At 34.0% G+C, this 18,976-nt stretch overlaps 1 protein-coding gene across 2 annotated transcripts in view; it reads left to right on the plus strand.

Moving 5' to 3' along the window:
* LOC128229930 (uncharacterized) overlaps positions 1-1,221 on the plus strand; it is a 46,407-nt gene extending 45,186 nt beyond the window's left edge. For both annotated transcript variants that reach the window (XM_052941838.1, XM_052941839.1), the window contains exon 4: positions 377-1,221. In XM_052941838.1, the coding sequence (XP_052797798.1) occupies positions 377-600 (224 nt within the window). In that variant the 3' untranslated portion in view covers positions 601-1,221. The remainder of the gene's footprint in view (positions 1-376) is intronic.
* The last annotated feature ends 17,755 nt before the right edge of the window (positions 1,222-18,976 follow it).

The raw sequence follows: 18,976 nt of genomic DNA on the forward strand, positions 1-18,976 counted from the left end.
GATTTCGAATTAACTCTTTAAGAATGTATTACTACTTTGACCTATTTCGGTTAACACACAATGAAGCAATTTCAATATAAATCAATGAGATCGTTCGTGAAAAAATAGAGAATTACCTAAAATTGACAAATAAATGCGAGGTCTCAGGCTAAAGAGAAGTTTTACTACTACTAACGAAGCGCCATAAACCCTGTTTATTGATGTGTATTTAAAATGAAAACAAAAGGAGTTTGTCAAACATTATGCCCTCTAAGCGCTGCTCTGTAAAATTCAAAATTGAGATGAATATGCCAACAAGGTAAGCTGACATTCTCCTCATCTGCTAACCAACCTGTCATGTAAATCATTAAAAGTTTTTGTCGATTGCTTTTTACAGGAGATTTTATAGCCATTGTGAGAAGATGTCATCTCCTAGGATCGTTGGCAAACCTGAATGAATCGGATGGGTGCCGTCATATCGTCACACCAACAAACAACCACACGTTCGAAGTGTGCCTATGTAGCACGGACTACTGTAACACTGGGGTTAATATCACCCTGCACCAGTTGCTCTTACTATGTGCCTGCGTTTTCTGGTATCTCCGAACCGCAATACTATGACGGACTTACTTAATATTGTACAGTTTACGTTCATACATTAATATGCATTTTGACATTTTAAATGCGGTGTTTATTATTTTCAATAATCTGCAAATGTTTAATAAATGTTTCATATCACCCATTTAGCTGAAATAGTATCTGTACACTCAGGACGTATGCTGATGGTCTCTTGCCTACGTGGGTTCTTTAAAGCGTGTTTGTGTTGTATATTGTAAACGAGTTATAACCAGCAGACAGTAGAAAACCGGTTAAGTATTTGGTTTCAGTTATCCAAAATTTAACCGTACCTATCAAATTGTTTTCATGAGTCGACCAGCCAATATTTAGCTTTGGAACAATTTAAAACGTTTTAAACTTTTAGTCGCATACCAATATTTTTTATGGGCAAGCTTTTGGCATACAGTGTGTTTTTTGTATCTGAAAACAAGACGAATGTACTTGAACACATTATTGATACTTCTCATGAACTTTGCAATGTTTACATTTACGATAGAGGTCGAAAATTAATGACTGTAGCAACGCCAAATCAGATTCTAAGCCAATACAATTGTAAACAGACGGAGCTATATAGCGACCATTCTTCAATCGCCAGGCTCTATAAAACAATTCTTGTTGCTTGTGTTTTAGTCTATGTCCACGAATTTTACGTGTATTATCAGAAGATGGGTTTCTTTTATTCTTCTTTGGCATTGTGAAATAAAGACAAAACATCGTCGTAGATCTTGTTCGTTTATGCTTGAAGTATATTCCTGGCATCACAGCTTTGTTTCGACAGAAACTAATGAAGAAATATTCCGACACATTAATTTTATAGCACAAAACACGTCATTTATAAGGGAATACTTTGAACAATTCGTTCATTATAGAATGGCGAACAGATGTTTCGGACGCATATAATATTTTTGTGCATGCTCATACAAATGAAAATGTATGTTTAGCCTAGATGGTATGCAAGACTAGTAAAATCAACATCATAAAAACTATGTTCAGTTTGTTACTGGTTAAGAAATGAAAACTTCGGAGGCAATATACACTAAACTATTTTCAAAACATAGTTATATTGTTAACTGCTGTATTGGTTAACCAAACATACATTGTATATTTGTAAAATAAAATATTATTTCGACATTCCCTTTAAATGGACTCGCTCATATTCTAGCTCCGATATATGTTTCCCGGAAATGCATCTGAAAACACTTATATTTTTTTTTGATACCAAAATTGCAGAAAAATTACTCCTAAGGTATAAAATCTACTCTGGTTTAGTGAACCAGTCAATGAAAATTTAGGAAAGTGACGACAAACCCATACACCCACAACGCTCATGCATAACTAACGCTGTTCAAAATCGTGCACTTCAAAGATAAACAAAATGTGTTTATATCTACAAATGTTGAAGCGTTTTAGCCGCCAGTATGTTACTTTTAACACTTCTTATGTTTTGCCACACTTTAATCCATCATACGAAGAAAACACCCTGACCTTGCTTTCCACGTCCCTCCCTCCGTGTCTTTCCGTTACTTTATTTTGTATATTTTAAATGTATATTGCAACTTACAAAGGCAATTCAACTATCTCACTCCACTATATTAAAACCAGTAACTATTTAACAAACCTTAAAAAACCCCAACACTAACATGTGACAGAAGCAATGCGTAGTTCTGGCTTCAAAGCTTGTCTCAGAATCTAAATTTACCCATTTTTCAATTAATAGGTTGTGTCAAATCAAATAAACTTTGTTGCGGGCTTCAAGAATTCGTTACGGATAGTTGCTTTCTGCAATAAAGACTTTGTATATTACATGTCCCTCTAACTGCTCTCTAGCATCGATTTGTCTTCCGTTCATTCGCCACAGCACGTTCTCTTAAGTATGTGGCATGAGACAGCTTTTGACCCCGTGTATCACTGGACACCTGCTCGCCCAATGTTTCATAGGACAGCTTGTGCCTAACCGTCTCTTGTGAAATTTCTGACCATATTTCTCTTGTGAAATTTCGTTTCTGACCCCATGTCACAGGAAACCGTTTCTGACCATATGTCAGGAGACTGTTTTTGTCCATGTCTTCAGTTGATCGGTTTTGACCATATGTCTCAGGAGACCGTTTCTGAACTCGCTCTCGTGAGCATGCTGATGTTTCTGATAAACAAAATGATTCAAAATAATGTTGGAAGTGTTTACTTTCGATTGTTCAATCATAGAATACCCATAAATACCATCTAGGCAACAATTTCGGTTGAAAATAGATACAAATCGCTATTTTAGCCTAGAAGATCGTTTTACTACTATAGAATTTTCTGCTGGCATTCAAATTTATTGGTCAAGTTTTAATCGGAGTTAAATGGGTATTGTGATCGCAAAACCATATAACTATACGAGAATGTATTACATGTACATATATAGGTTTTATTCGTTCCGATTTGTTGCTGTATTTTCAAGCGAAGGTCTAGCTTGTCCGATTAAGCTACCATCAATCTTGCAGCGTGAGAATTTACGTCAACATACTTATACTATTCCTTAACTGCTTATTTGTTTTCATTTATTTAGAACTCTGTATTGAAGCAAGTAGTTCTGGCAATATACAATTCAGATGTTTGCATGTACAAACATATATTTCAGTGAATATCGCCTTAAACCATTAAACCGGAACTGAAAATTTCACCAAATCACACTTTTCCGATTTAAAAGAAAATTCAGGAGTAGAGTACAATTTCAATGTTACCTCCAACCATTATAAATGACATTTTAAATGAACTCAAGACAGATCCAATCAGACGAACGTTTAACTGTAAACATATATTTTTGGCTACATATATAGTATGTATAATTTGCATGATCTGGATTTGGCTTAGTATAGTTTGTTATAACACACGCTTAGCAAAACATACACTACCTGTTGTAGGGGTCCAGGCAAATTCATATTAAAGGATGTGTTAATCGCGTGTTCCTGAAAAATTCAGACAGAAAGTAACGTTACTGTATGGTTGCTATGAAAATTGTTCCACTGCAAGACTTTGTATATAGTACACACTAAATCCACCGCTAACTAGGAATGCTTTAAATAGGTGTCAAACATGATATAAACGACGAATAAGCGAATCGAGCAAGAAAACATGAGAATCGATTGAACGTGTGTGTACATCATACCCTAACATTTTAATAGTGTTTTGCATTTTGATAGACTTAAGGTTCTTCTTAGTCCTTTAAATGATACGGACACCTATATTTACACCAAAGGAACCAGTAATTAGAAGCAATATCCGTTATAAGGTGCGTATAATTTCCTACTGTTTATCTTTCCCTTTTGATGTGTTTACGCTGATATATGACTAGTAGCTTTTTTATATTTAAACTCAGTGTCGAAGGGTCGGATTACTTGAAAGAGTTGTCATATTACTATCAGGAATTTTGTTTGCTAATTTTCATATGGAATCTGAACCCTGTTTGCTTAATAAGTGGGATCCAGCGTACCTAGCCCCGACATCTAAAAAAGATAGGCGGTGGGGTTTGGGGGGGGGGGACACCCTCATTTTGCACATCACAAAGCTTGATGTTATTTTAAAAATCACTATTATAATTTTGACATTCATAAATTGCAAGGTTATTGAAGGTGAGCAAAAAACATTTAGATAACACATTCGCTAGCACAAAAAACAACATTGATTAAGTCAGCAAAGAGGTCGTTAAATGTTTCTATGTTGTTGTAAGTAAGTACTTTAATGTTTATTAATCCTCCGCCACGGAGTGGGGAGGGGATTATAGGAATGCACTTCGTCTGTCTGTCAGATTGTCCGTCCGTCTATCCGTTCGTCCGTCCGTCCGTCTGTCTGTCTGTCTGTCCGTAATATTTCGTGTCCGGGCTTTAACTTACTTATGCATTCATGGATTAACATAATACTTGGTACAAATGTTGTGCTCATTGAGACGATGTGCAGTGACCTTGACCCGGGTACATACCTCAAAGGTCAAGCTTACCCGAGACATTTGAAAGTCAGAGTACACATGCTCGTGTCCGCGCTATACCTTACTTAGCATTGATGGATTACCATAATACTTGGTACAAATGGTGTCCTCATTGAGTCGATGTGTAGTGACCTTTACCAGTGTCCATTCCTCAAAGGTCAAGGTCACACGAGACATTTAATGATCAGAGTACACATGCTCGTGTCCGCGCTTTAACTTACTTATTGAATTGATGGATTACCATATTTCTTTGGTACAAATGTTGTCCTCATTGAGACGATGTGCAGTGACCTTGACCCGGGTTCATACCTCAAAGGTCAAGGTCACATATGACATTTAAAGGTCATTGTACACATGCTCGTGTCCGCGCTATAACATACTTATGCATTGATGGATTACCATATAACTTGGTACAAATAAGTTGCATAGATTGATACTTAGCGCACTCTACAAAACATAATCATTATGTGCAACGTCACCACAATATTTATGAACTTAATTTTCCCCTATGATAGTTATAGGATCTTATATAAATAAAAAGAAAGTTCTTAGGGATTGTTGTAGAACTCTAAGGAATATTCCTATTTTGTATATAAGGGCAAACTTCTCTGATCTTGTAGGGAGTGTAAAATTAATCTTTATATAAAAATATCAACAGTGCTAGAACATTTCTATTTTTCTCGTGAGGATTACATTTTAACCTTTTGTGAGAATTATTCTGACGTGTCGTTGAATATAAATAGTCATCGTTTTGGGTGGTCAATATTTCATGTAAATTAAATTATGAGGAAATTAGAAATAACAGTTTCTGTGATGAAATGTCGTGACATTTTGAACATTGGACATTACCATTTTACTATGTAAATATATTTCAGCATTAATAAGTTGATTTTCTTTGTAAAACTGTTTGTAAAAAATGATTGTTGATGAAAGGTTGTTGCTAGTTTCTATTTTATTGCGTTTGGTGGTGTTTATAGTTATACTTTATTGCCGTTTTACTAATACAATGTTTTATTTTATAAAGCATTTGTGGATGTAGACAATTATACATCGTAATAATGGCATAACAAATCCACAGCATTGTGTTTTGTCTTAATGACACAAATGTTTCCATTCCAGGAAAGTCTTATGTTTTACTTAAGCCTCTGGAACAATACAAACGGTTGTGGGTAAGGCCAGGGAAAGTCCAATGTTTGACTTTGGCTCATCCAAAAGACAAAATAATATTTTACTTAATGCTCTATCACAAAACAAACGTGGGTGGGTAAAGCCCGGGAAAATCTTATGTTGGACTTATGACTTTTCCTCAAAACAATCGTAAGTGGGAAAGGAAAGGAAAGGCTTGGAAAAATCTTATGTTTGACTAAAGGTTCATCCTAAAGATAAACGTGGTGGGGAAGGCCAGAAAAAGTACTTTGTTTGACTTATGGCTCTTTCACAGGCGAAACGTAAAATTGGAAGGTAAGAGAAAGTCTTATGTTTGACCCAAGGCCCTTTCGCAAGACAAACGTGGACGGAAATTCAGGAAACTCTGTCTCTTCCCATTCGTTTTATGTTTGACTTTAGGCTTTTCCACAAGACAAACGCGGAATTGGAAGTCAAGGAAAAGTTTTATGCAAACATTTATACTTGCTAAAGATGCACGTGCATACTATTTCTTTGCAGGTGTTAATAAATCATGAATTTTATACGAAGAAATTATTTAATACTCACCTGGTTTGATAAGTCTTCTTCAGTTTTTTAACAGAGAACGAGAAACATTTATTTAAGACATAACTTGTGTATTTGAGTTTAAAGTAGGCATCCCTTAAACAGCTATCGCCATGGTTGTTGTAGAAAATCAGAAAAATAAAATGATTATTTTATCGGCGAGTATTTTTATTTCATTCCGAACAATCAAACGCATTTATTTTTTTATTTAGCTATTCCTTTGACGCATTGTTGGCAATAGAGATCTACCATATTTAACTTGCAGTTTATTTCTTCTTGGTTTGGATCGAGATTTTTATCAGTTAAAAATATAAGACTGATATTTTCATTGCAAACCTAAGGACTAAAAATATCAACTTTAAAAAACACTTTTATAATTAATTGCAGTGTGATCCCCTTGATCAAACCTAAACACCTCACCCTTGAACCAGTAAATTTGCCAAAATATATTTCATATTAATAAATTGTTGCATTTGTTTATATAAAGATATTTTTGAACAATACACATAACGTACAGTTTATTTAAAAAAGGATTTACTGTTTTACAAATGTGTTCTTGTAGCTGAATTTTCGTTCATTTAAAATCTTACATAACAAAATACAGAACTACTCTCGAATCAAATACCAACATCTTTTAAAATTATCTGACTTTGTAATACGAACTTTTTGGACAATTCACACAAAAATTAACTGATATTTTTTTTTAAACCTCACAAAGCATTAAACTGTTTCAACAACCTGACTTGTGCTTAACACTATACCAATGTATCATAAAACACACTCTAAAGAATTGTTTTTATTGAATGTGGTTTCCCATTTGTTCTGCTTATACATTTGGCCTATCAAATGTTAATTCAGTACATGGCGACCAGTGTAATTTGGTCATGTATTCATGTTCTGTTATACTTAAAAATACAGTTTTGCATTCACTGGAACATAAATAAATTCATAAAATTTCATTGATAATATTCATAAAAGTTTTGCACTGCAAATTCACGAGCAAATAATAAACTATAAATCACAGTTTGGATACTGTCGAGCCAGTGTAGAAAGAACTGCTACGTCATCAGCGATCGAATCTCTGCGTTAGGGGCTTCCCACGGGTAGAAGTGTAGCAATCAGTCTTTTTAAAACTAATCATAATTATAAATATTAAGAAGTCCGAAAATAAGCTACTCTTGAAAATCGGTTTTTCTGTGGCAATCGTGAAATAAAATACGAGTTCACACTGAAATCAACAAATATCCTATTATTGCGTCAATAACCTAAATTGAATTTAACATTCTTAGCGATGCGAAGCCAATCAATATTCAATGTTGATGTTGTTTTCAATTGTGGTAAGAAATTTATTATTCACATTACATTTCCAATACACGAAATAATGTCGTGGCCTATGCTGTAACATGCAATAAAGCTGTCAAATTACATGATCAAAATTCATTACTACTGACCGAAGGCCATTTCATACTTTGACAAATCGAATTGGTGTTGAAATCAAATAAACCACACACAGAAAGGAGAAGGGAAGAAAGGGAAAGAGCCGGAGAAAGCGCCAATATTGATGCGCCCCAGCTTTTCTTGTGTATTATTGTGACTTTTAACTATCAAAATAGGTACTTACCATATCCGTTGTGATTTTTTCGTAAACTTGTGTGATTCAAACTGGTGAGGGCAATAGCAATTGATACAAATCTGGTTTATTAATAATGACAAGCAGACTGTAAAATTTAACTAATCCTCACCATTTTCTTAGTCTTTTAGCTGCAAAAATCATTTTTGCTGGACATTCCGGTATTCATTTATTCATTCCATTTCATTGATACTTATATGCATGCTAGAATTCTGTGAAGAAACAAAGCAGTTGTTATTTTACCTGAACTCCTGTTCTGAGTTCAGTCATAGTTCATCTATAAATTATTGATTATTGTCAAATGATCACCACCATTTTCATATTTTGATTAACATTAACATTTAATGTAAGTTTGTACATTCAATTGTTTTATACCAGTAACCCATTAGGCTAAATTCCAACTATTTGGTTGTTTACATTTCCTTTGGCCGCCTTCTTGGTTTCCTTAGAAAGGTCATTTGGTCGACCGAGGCCAGTTCTTAGATCACTCGTCCAGAATTTTGGTCGACCTTTGGCAGATCGAACTTGGTTTGATCGACCTTAGCGTCTGTTGGCGGGTCGAAGATTCGTTTTAGATTCATTCCTGCTCCATCATCCTTACAGTAAAGTCCATGGTAATTTTCCGGACATTTTTCTAGTGAAAACATCTAAATTTATACTTTAACAGTTAAATACAAACTTTTATAAATGGTTTACTAAACACTGTTATGCTGAGAATCATTTCCAGTAAATCATAGAGTATTATACCTTATACAACACTAATTTTAGCAACTTTATTAGAATAGAAACTTAAACTTTCTTCTTCGTTGAGTAAACAGAATCTGTCGGTGGTGACTCATCATTCGGTTAATCTCGAACCATTGTGCTTCATTTTTGCGGAAGACAAGCGAATAAGTACGATTTCTTTTGGAACTGCTAAGCTTCTAGAGTGTCATTTGATTTTGTTGTTATTTAACAGTTTCAACTGGTATTATATTTAACTGATTGCAGCAATAAACTGTAAAGTGTTTTTGGTTTCGGGTTTTCTTTTAAAACCAATTTAAACGGCACAGAGCAAACGGGCCTACATTTAGTAAGCAACTAACAAGTACACTGTCGCTCGGGCACGCAACAATATCACGAATTAGTAGTTGATGACATTAGATAAGATATATAAAACATGAACTACCGGCCTAAATTTGTAACATATTTCATTAATACAATACAACAGAGTAGGAAAAATTGCTTGTTGGTAAAACTATAATAATGCAGTTTGGATTCTTTAACGCTAGAAACGCACACACAAAGGTGAAAGTATAAAAAAGATTAAAACTATTGTATGTGTCTGTTTGCACTGTTTTGATAGCATCGGTCAACTTAAGCATTGGCATAAACCACAAATGTGTATTGTATATTAATTATAGTTCTAGTTAATAGAGTTTGATTTAATGTTAAGGCGAACTTTTAATCAGTGAAAATTCTCGCTTAAAGGGCATTAGGACATCCAATAAGGTAAACGGACTTCATGCTCACTGCTCCTGGACACACAATAAAGAAAACTGTCTTGATGCTCACTGCTCCTGGACACACAAGACCGTAAACTCCCTTTATGCTCACTGTCCCTTGATACACTTGAAGGTAAAATGCCCCGATGCTCACTGATCCTGGATACACATGAAGGTAGAATGCCCCGATGCTAACTGCTCCTGGACACACATCAAGGTAGAATAAACTGATGCTCACTACTTCTGAACACTCAACAAGGTAAACTGTCTTGATGGTAACTGATAACCAAATTAGGTCATGGGTCTGGTACTACCATTCTATTACGCCTCACAGTGTTTGGGTATAATGATGATGGCGACTTGCAGTGTATCAATTTGTTGAATTCTGATGACAATACTGTGATGTAGGCCATCAAACAAGTAATATAATAGTTTTAATGGCAAACTTCAACGTATGCTGCTGTTTCTTAAAATACAAGAACTTCCGTTTAGTTCTCATAAAGCTTATTTAATTATACGATCAAAGTCGGCATTTATTACAGTCGTGATGTGATGAAGTTTATCTGATTTGGATACGGAGAATTCATTGTTGCGTTTAAAGCTTCTTGAGATTAACCAATCGTATTATTGACGTTCGGATTCAAGCCAAACACTATGGCCAACAAACAGTGTTCTATCATGCCCATTCTAACACAGCCTGTTAAGATCCAATTACTGTTGCCAAGGTATCACTTCATTTGTGCACGATTATTCTACTTTAAAATGGAATCATAATCTGTTTTCAAGCACATGTTGTAGAACATGATACCACAACAGAGGCACATCTTGTAGGTCAGACATCACGATAAACACTTCCTAAGTATTATATAATCAATTGCCAATATGTACGCAAGCGAACACTGATTTCTGGCCTTCTCAAATGTATGCAGAAAAAGCTCCACTTGTGTATTAAAAATTAAACAACGTAAGCAAATAGTTACGTTTCTTATATGAATAATAACATTGGTTGAACGTGGCCACTTTATATGGTAAAATGACCTTATCCATTGTGCAGGTACAAACCATGCGGTGAAAATGAAAACAACAAAAAGTAGATCAAGTATATCCAGCTTAATGTTTTGGAAATCACACACCATTCAGCTCCAAAACCTATAAAGGTGGAAAGTAACCACTGGTATGAGATGGTATAACCATGCTATCATTCAATGGCATTCAATGGCATGTCTTAATTAAAAGAAATAAGCCATGTGAGTAGTTATGAATTTCTTGATTGTTTTTTATTGTTCTACTATTGTTAGTTTTGTTTCAACCAAAGTAAAACAAAAAATCTTTTTTGGTTTACAATATTTATGCAAAAAGCTACAGAAACAAGCTCAGTAGCATAACATTTCAACATAAACCCGGTTAAATGGCACTGGGTAAACGTCAAAGACATAGAACATAAAATCACAAACAAGAAACATGGAAGAACAGCACAAAACTCCACAAGCAGCACAGTGCATACATACTATATATAAAACACTAGGTATGTTTATCAAGGTTTCTTAGGTACCGCCTTGGAACGGTCAGTAAAATGTAAATTTACTGGGGGTTTAAACCAGTTTGTGTGCCCAACCTCATTCTTGTCTCAACAATCCCGAATAAAGAACAAAAGGTAAATGGTTATCTTATCAAAGTATACATTAACGCCAAAGACAGAGAATACAAGAACAAACAATCACAAACCAGACACATGGAACAACACAAAACTCCACAAACTTAGTACACATATACTATTTAAAATAAAACAACATACTAGGGGTGTTTATCAAAGTATGCATTAACTTGAGGAAACTTAACAATCAACAAATAATAATAAACTTATAGGTAAACCCCAAGTACTTCTATGATTAGAGATCCCAACTCTATCTGCAGACGGAGGAATACAATTAAGAGCACCTAATGATTTTTTTTTCAAAGATACCCTGCAGTCATTGTTTGAAACTATGAACATCACATACAGTCTGCCTGATAAAATAAAAAGGTTTAAAACTGTGTGATCATAGAGTTTCATAATAAAAAGCATCATTGTACTAAAACTGGGAACAAATAAAGAAAACATTATTAAAAAAACGACATGTATTAGATAATCTTTCCTTCCAAATGATTTGAAAATGTAAAAAAAAAAATGTTTGACTTTGGTATTAACCACTTTTTTTAATGGAAGTATGTCCCATTTCCAACTAGATTTTCAAAGAAGACAGTGTTCGGACACTTTCTCAAAAATGAATTTACTGATTTAGATTATATTTGGTTCACATTTATAACACTTAAAACTACAGGTCAAGTTCAACTTTCGTTACATACATCTATTTTTTATGTAGAAATAATAAATTTTCAATTTAGAATTTGCACTGTTTCGACAGATTTACAAAATACAAGGTTAAAAACCCTATTCAACTTCGAATTTGCAAAGATTTGTATCCATACGATTAAAAACGACATGTACACTGGATTCAAAAAGCTTGTGTACGTGTTTATCACTTTTAAAATAAGTTCGACTTTGCTCATGCTTAACCAATGATTGACGGAGTTTTGCCCCTTTTTAAACAAGTAGCTTTCTTTTTTTGTGTCAAGGCGGCTTGCCGTGGTTCTTGTCACTACTGTCACAGCTCAAGGTGAATATGGCCAAACTAAAAGTTATACAATGTAGTTATCATTTTTATTTCACATGTTATTCTCGACGACACGTTTTTGTTAAAAAAAGATCTTTTGAGACGTGCATATAATTTGTCGGAAAGGCAAATTTTGTTTTATAAGGATTATTAATCGGATGAAAGATTATCAGTGTCATTGTTCTCAATGCATCTGTTTAAACAGAAAAGATTCTGGAAGCTGTCTGTTGTTCGTATAATTTCGTAAGTATAGTTCCCATAATTGTTCAGTAGAAATTGATTCTTAACAGAGTTATAAAAATACATTTCCTGATGACTTAATGAGAAATGCCTATAACATATCACGTATGGAATTGGAGACGTTTAATATTTTAAAGCTGATATTTAAGCAAAAACTACAAGTTGTTTCTTAAAAGAAGCAATCCCGGTTGTGCTGAAAAATCCTCATTCTATTCCATTATCTTTATATCAGTTTTCAACAATAAAAAATAATTGAAATGTCTAAAATTTGACGTATGGTGTCTCATATCGTATGCCTGCAGTCCATTAGACTGATACACACGCTCATGAATGGTACATGCTTTTCGAGATAAAAAATGCTTATACAATACTTTTAAACATATAAAAAAGGTTGATTCAAAACTTGTCAGCTGTCTTACAATTCATATTGAAGAGGATCTGTGGAAGTGTTTGTACATTTGTTTCACTGTAAGCGTGCCCATTGAACTTCTAGGTATCTTTAATCTTTGAATGAGACTAAACAGCAACATGAGGATGGCGTCTGTCTCTTGTTTATTCCAACATTATTGTTATTTAGAACACAGGTAGGTTTTGACAATGTCATCCACACAAATACGTTTTTACTCTCTACATAATTAAGTGTTTTTCAATAATCTTAGAGACTCATTGATATTATTCCGTTAACACTATTAGATATCGATGTCTGGGAGCCATATGTATAGCGAACCGGATTTAAAACGTTGGACGCTACGATTTCTGACCCGGAAACACAGGAAAGGTTCTAAAACAGAACAACTGTTTTCTGAAAGATATCGAGGCAGGCACTTCACGGCGGATTTATCATCCGTATAATGTCTCATATAACCCTATATTTCCCTTCGACCATGAAGGCGAGCTCAACCACATGGTAACCGGCGACCTGGGCAAATAAAATGTTTAGAACACATATGAATTGTCTTGTAAATTAAAATTAGTTCCATTCGTGTACACATAATTCTATACGTTTTAAAGAAGTTTCAAAACATTCTCACAATGTATTACAGACGTTCCTTTCCTCCCATTTTCCTTGTCGTATTTTCACTTAGTTTCTACTCCCTGCATATTTTGTTGCTATCAATTTTTGATTAGCTCATTATGTGAAAAGAGCGAATCTTATTCACCTTGTATAGACTTACTGAGCCATCAAAATATTCCGGGACTTCCTCTTTTCCTGGAACATGATTGTGTGGCAGGGTAGAAATAATTCCTGCAATAATTTTAACTTGTTGGTAATGAATTATGCAATGAATATTATAGAGCTCTAAGAACCATTTGCATGTTCATTAATAACCTGTCAGAAACATGATAAATTTATATTCTGGGCACTCTGTTTTATGAGACTGGTTCCTTGACATTATTCTGCTTCGTTACGAGAATCGTTAAAATTTCTCTTATGTAAACTTGCTTTGCGAAGTTCATTATGGAAAAACATCGAGTTTGATATAGTTTGTAGAAAACAACGTATATTCTTGATTTTCCAAGCTCTAATAAAACAATGGAAAGTAAAGTGACAGGCCCAGTAGTCTTAAGTTGAACAATAATCCTGAATCGCGCCGAATCATACAATTAATGAGGTAAAGTCGTTGTCCTCAAATGTTTTATGGAGTAAGAAGTAAATGGAATAAAAAACGATGAGTCGTGTATTTTTAATCTAATGGGAATGTGCTGTCGGTTAATTGACTGTTGGAGGCTTACAAATGTTGATATAATGTTATATGATTGCTAAATGTTATATCTGTTTATAGGCGAAAAATAGCACTTGGCTGCCTTTGTATGATTGCATCGTATCACAGAGGAGACAGCTAGACTTATTCATGGGGAGATGATGCAATTAATCTATTAAGAGATTGGATGTTTTTGTTTTATATTTCATTGTGTTCAAGTTGATGTTGATTCCGATGAGGCTCAACTCATCAATGACCCTATTTTGATATTTGTGTAAAAATTGTTTTTGTAACGTGTTTGTTTGGCCTTGGCTCTTGTACCTGGTTAAATTTTATGACATTGGGCTAGTTTACGCAGTTTCCACTGTTTAAATAAGATTTTGACATTTGTCCATCCTAAACTAAATATTTTTTCAGATTGGTTAAGAATTTCTTAAACATTTTTTAACTAAATTCTATAAATTGATTGTTCATGCACAGTTGGACCTTATGGATCTGTGGAATAACAGCAAAGTTTCCATCTTTGCATGAATAATATTAAAATACCAATTTGTAGCGCAATGACTACAGTTTATGTACTTGGAAGAAGTTCGTTGTACATTTAACAGTGCGAAAGCGAGCCCTTTAGCTGCAACTTGATTTTTCTGCACATGCACTATATTCGTTCTAAGTTGAGTTAATTGAAAATTATCCATACGGCAAAAAAGTAAGCCTGATGTCAAAACTGACAGCATATAAATATGTATATATAATCAAATAAAAAAGTGACATCACATGTGTATTCTGTTCTTTAATAAGCCGACCGGTTTTTTACGTATAGCTCGTTAGGGCTTAAAATATATATACAAGTGAACCGGCCAAATTCACATGTAATTCAGCCTAAATTAAACCAATATAATGAAAGAATGTTAAGTTCTTTTTGCTACAACTCAGGCACATCTTATATTGTAAAACGCAGGAGAAGTAATAAAAGTATTGTTTTGTAGTAGTTATCTTCATGTAACCCAAAGTGTTGAATAGCATGGTGAATGGAACCAAACCTGAGATAGAAATAATTGTGAATAATGTAACTACATAATTTTGAAATGCACTGTGAAATAGTCACACAGTACTCAAGAATATATCATGATATATCGCCGTTCTTACTCGTCAGCATTATATTGTACCTTATCAGAGAAATAAAGGTAAAAGATCGAATAATTATGTCCGACCAGAAACCGAAAATGACATAGCAATTTGGAGATTTCGGTAGGTCGTTACCGATAAAAATGGCTATACTTAAGTATCATTATTAACCATTAAGGCTGCCAATCTAAATCTATCTTCTCTAGAATGTCACTAGACGGGAACACATATTTACTAAAAGGTACCACGCGTTTGCTTATATTTTGCTTCAAACATCCACAATGACAACAACATATGTCATAAAGGTCAACCATGTGTATTTAAATAGACTGCCATAGCATAACACACATCATTATTAACTACAGCTTTTCAGTGGAGCAATTGGATGAGAATTTATGTTAAGTAACGTTTTTCAACTTCTCTACTAATTGCCAGATGCAAACAATTCAGTTTACATTCCATGGATATTGTATTGTAATTGAAATTGCCGATATTTCACGAAACGAATATGCTAAAGTTTTGTCAAATAAACTAAGTTATGAGTTCATAACATCCTAAGTATCCAATTACTCAAGATTAGAAATGAATAAATAAAACAATGGAAACTAAAGGGACAAGGCCAGTAGCCATATCCTGTTTAACGCTTACCGAGCAGTCAATCGCAGGACCCATCGAACTGAATGTTTTTCATAATAAATTCGTTGTAGATTCTTTCAATAACCTACGTAAATGATGCCGGTCTTGATGGAACGCTCTTCGTAGCCCATTCTCTATGTGAACATGCGGTAGGGGTTTGCTTGTTTTGATGCTTTTTTGAAAACTGTCTGGAAAGCACCAGTAAGTAATCCCTGTTTACAATATTCTTTGACGTAATACAACAAAGACTTTCTTATTCCTAAAACATCCTATTCTCTACCAAGTCATTTTTCTGAGTTAAGTATCTCACTTATCATACTGTATACTAACTTCCTTCTTTTGAAATTCTTGATTGTAATAGAATATTGATACAATTATGTTTAAAATAGTAATTCTTTACTTTAAATTTGGCCGTAAAACTGGCGGTAATTATTTATTGGTTCAGATGTTTTGAATCGGGTGATCTGTTAGTGATGTTCGTTAGTTTGTATCTCTCGTTCATTGTCGTTAATGCCCTTTCCTTGTGCCACTAAACAGGATTTATATTTGAATTATTTACTACTTGGCTTGTCCCTGCAGTTTTCGTTGTTGTATTTAGTTAGAAAATGTCTTTAGTTGTTCTATGAATACCTGCCCTGGTTTTAAGAAACAAATGACAATATGTATACACGAGTACTAATGCACTGAATTTATCTTTGCGTCACTAATATCCATCGTTATCTTTTTGTCAATATTATATTCTTCCCCATATAGAACAGAATGTCAATATTTTCCATAACTGAATTGTCTTATTTCAAAGAAACTCTTACGGCACACAAAATTAATGATTCTGTTTAACTCGATAATGTCGTTGATACTTAAATGGTAGTGAGGCACGGTAAATCAAGTGACGTATAATTGCTTTCATGCTTTGATGAAAATTAATATTTTTAACCCATTAACTATCTTGTATTTTGATTGTTACCTTTCCATACATAGTAGCAAAATGAAAGCAAGCCATTCCTACAAATTGCTACTCCCGTATCAGAATAGGGCCGTTTGATGATTGCTTAATATCACCTTTGCAGTTTAGTTTTGATTTATATTTGTTGTTTGTTGATGAAATATTGTCATTATGTCAAGTGTGTTATTGTGGACTAATGAATGTATAAATTTCAATTTTGGCAATTAAGGCAGGAACCAGAAAATCAACCACGGCGCACTTGAAGATTATATCATATGTTCATTCAAGGTCATCTGTATTTCATTTCATGTCAGACGTATTAAGCATTGTGTCAAAATCTGACGATTTCTTACTAGACCTGTCTCTAATTGGAAAAAAAAAACATACGCATATTTTCCCCTGTGTTTTGAGGGTATATATTTTCGATTTCTATCGATGTTTTTAAAATGGTGTTTACTATGGAAAATAGTATACTATAGATATATATATATATTCTTTGATTTGTTTTTAGACACAATTTTATTCGGTCTTTGTAAATTTGCGAAACGAACCAATCGAAACGTGCAACAGAAGCTCGTTAAACAAAAGACATGTTCAGCAAAGTAAATATATATATCGTGCCTAACCTGCAATTGGTTAAAACCTTTTTAGAGGTAGTTTGTTTAAGTTTTGGTATGTTGATTGTGTCATAATCATTAATATTTTTTTGTATTATCATATCTTAGGATATTTTAAAAGTGCGTATACTGCATAAACAATATTGATTCTCATGGTAGATTTGGAAGTGCAGCCCGACTGCGGCTGCAAAAGGAGTAGATTGGGGCCCTGTTACCATTTTGTTTTTGTATTTTGTGGCTCGAAACAGAAACTATCTGAGGTATGCATAGTTTGTCTGTAAAATAAACAAAAATGGAGCAATGTACTTCTCGTCATCAATGTTGACAAAATCAAGTTTATGTGTGTCTTGTTATTGTCAAACAATGGTCAATCCTTGTATCGATTGGTTGAACACTGCTGGTTGATACAGTTATTAAAACATCGGTGTTTTAGTATTTTTGAATCAAATTTAAAAAAGTGTGCCGACTGACCCTGGGCAAGCTCTATTTAGAACCTTTGTCCCGAGAAAACCCCAGTGTGATACAAGTGTTTATTGTGGCACTTTCATATCGTATCCTGGTTAAATGTTCCTATTCCTTTAAACACACTATAGTCCTGTGAATGCGTTTCATCATCAGATTAGCTAAGGCTTGTCCAACACATGCTCGTTCAATATATTTGAAAATCATTGAAATTAATGTCTTGGATACAGCGGGACTCCTTTGGTTCTAAGATTTTCATGTCAGTGTGTATGTTTCGGGTAATATCAAAAATTCAGATGAATTCTTGACATGACTTTGAATGTTTCTCAATGAAACTGACCTGGCGTATCAAATTCCAATATTAGCAATTGATGGCAATATTTATATGAAAAGCTACAGAAACAAGCCCAGAAGTCAAAAGTTCAAACATAAACTCCGTTTAATTGCACAGGGTAAACGCCAAAGACGTAGAAAACAAAAACAAAAACTCTCCACCATTTTCCGTTTCTGTCTAGACTATGTTGTTCTCATCGTTCAAGAAACTCTTATTCCATTTTATTGATTTAATAACAATAAAACTTATTGAATTATCTAAACATTTATATATTACTTGGTCGATTGTTGGCGCATGTAGATTCAGCGGTGTATATTGTGCTTGCAGTATATTGCCATTTACAATTGAGAAAGTGTGCACTGACATGCAAAGGGAATGCCAAGTGACCCCTAATCTTGCCCTTTTTGCAGGAAACCAGCCAATGGGTAAGAATTCCTTTTCCTTAGGGTCAGCATGCCCTAGGATAACATAGTAAGACGGCGCTGCAATTTTCTTTGGTCTCGCTACACCCCTTGTAAGCTAATATCATCCATATCTAGTGTTTACATACGACTGTATGTCATGCTTTAGTGTCTTTAAATTACTTTTTATTAACTTGTAGTTCAGTTTGGTTTCTTGATATTTTTTTTCAGATAATGTATGCATTTCTGCAATGTTTGCAACGATTTTCAAGAACCGATTACTTAAAGATTTCTCTCTAGGATTTCAAACACACCGTTTAATACCATTAGAAATAGTTGTATAACTGTTAAACGAGTTAAAATCGCATGCCTGTCAATTCGTGCGATATTTTGTCAAATAATGTTGAAAATATTTTAAACGATTAGATAAAACAGTATCTTAACAGGACATTCGGGCACATTTCCACAACTTCAGA

The sequence above is a fragment of the Mya arenaria genome, chromosome 4 (genome assembly GCF_026914265.1).
Source record: "Mya arenaria isolate MELC-2E11 chromosome 4, ASM2691426v1".
In the NCBI taxonomy this organism is placed as follows: Eukaryota; Metazoa; Mollusca; class Bivalvia; order Myida; family Myidae; genus Mya; species Mya arenaria.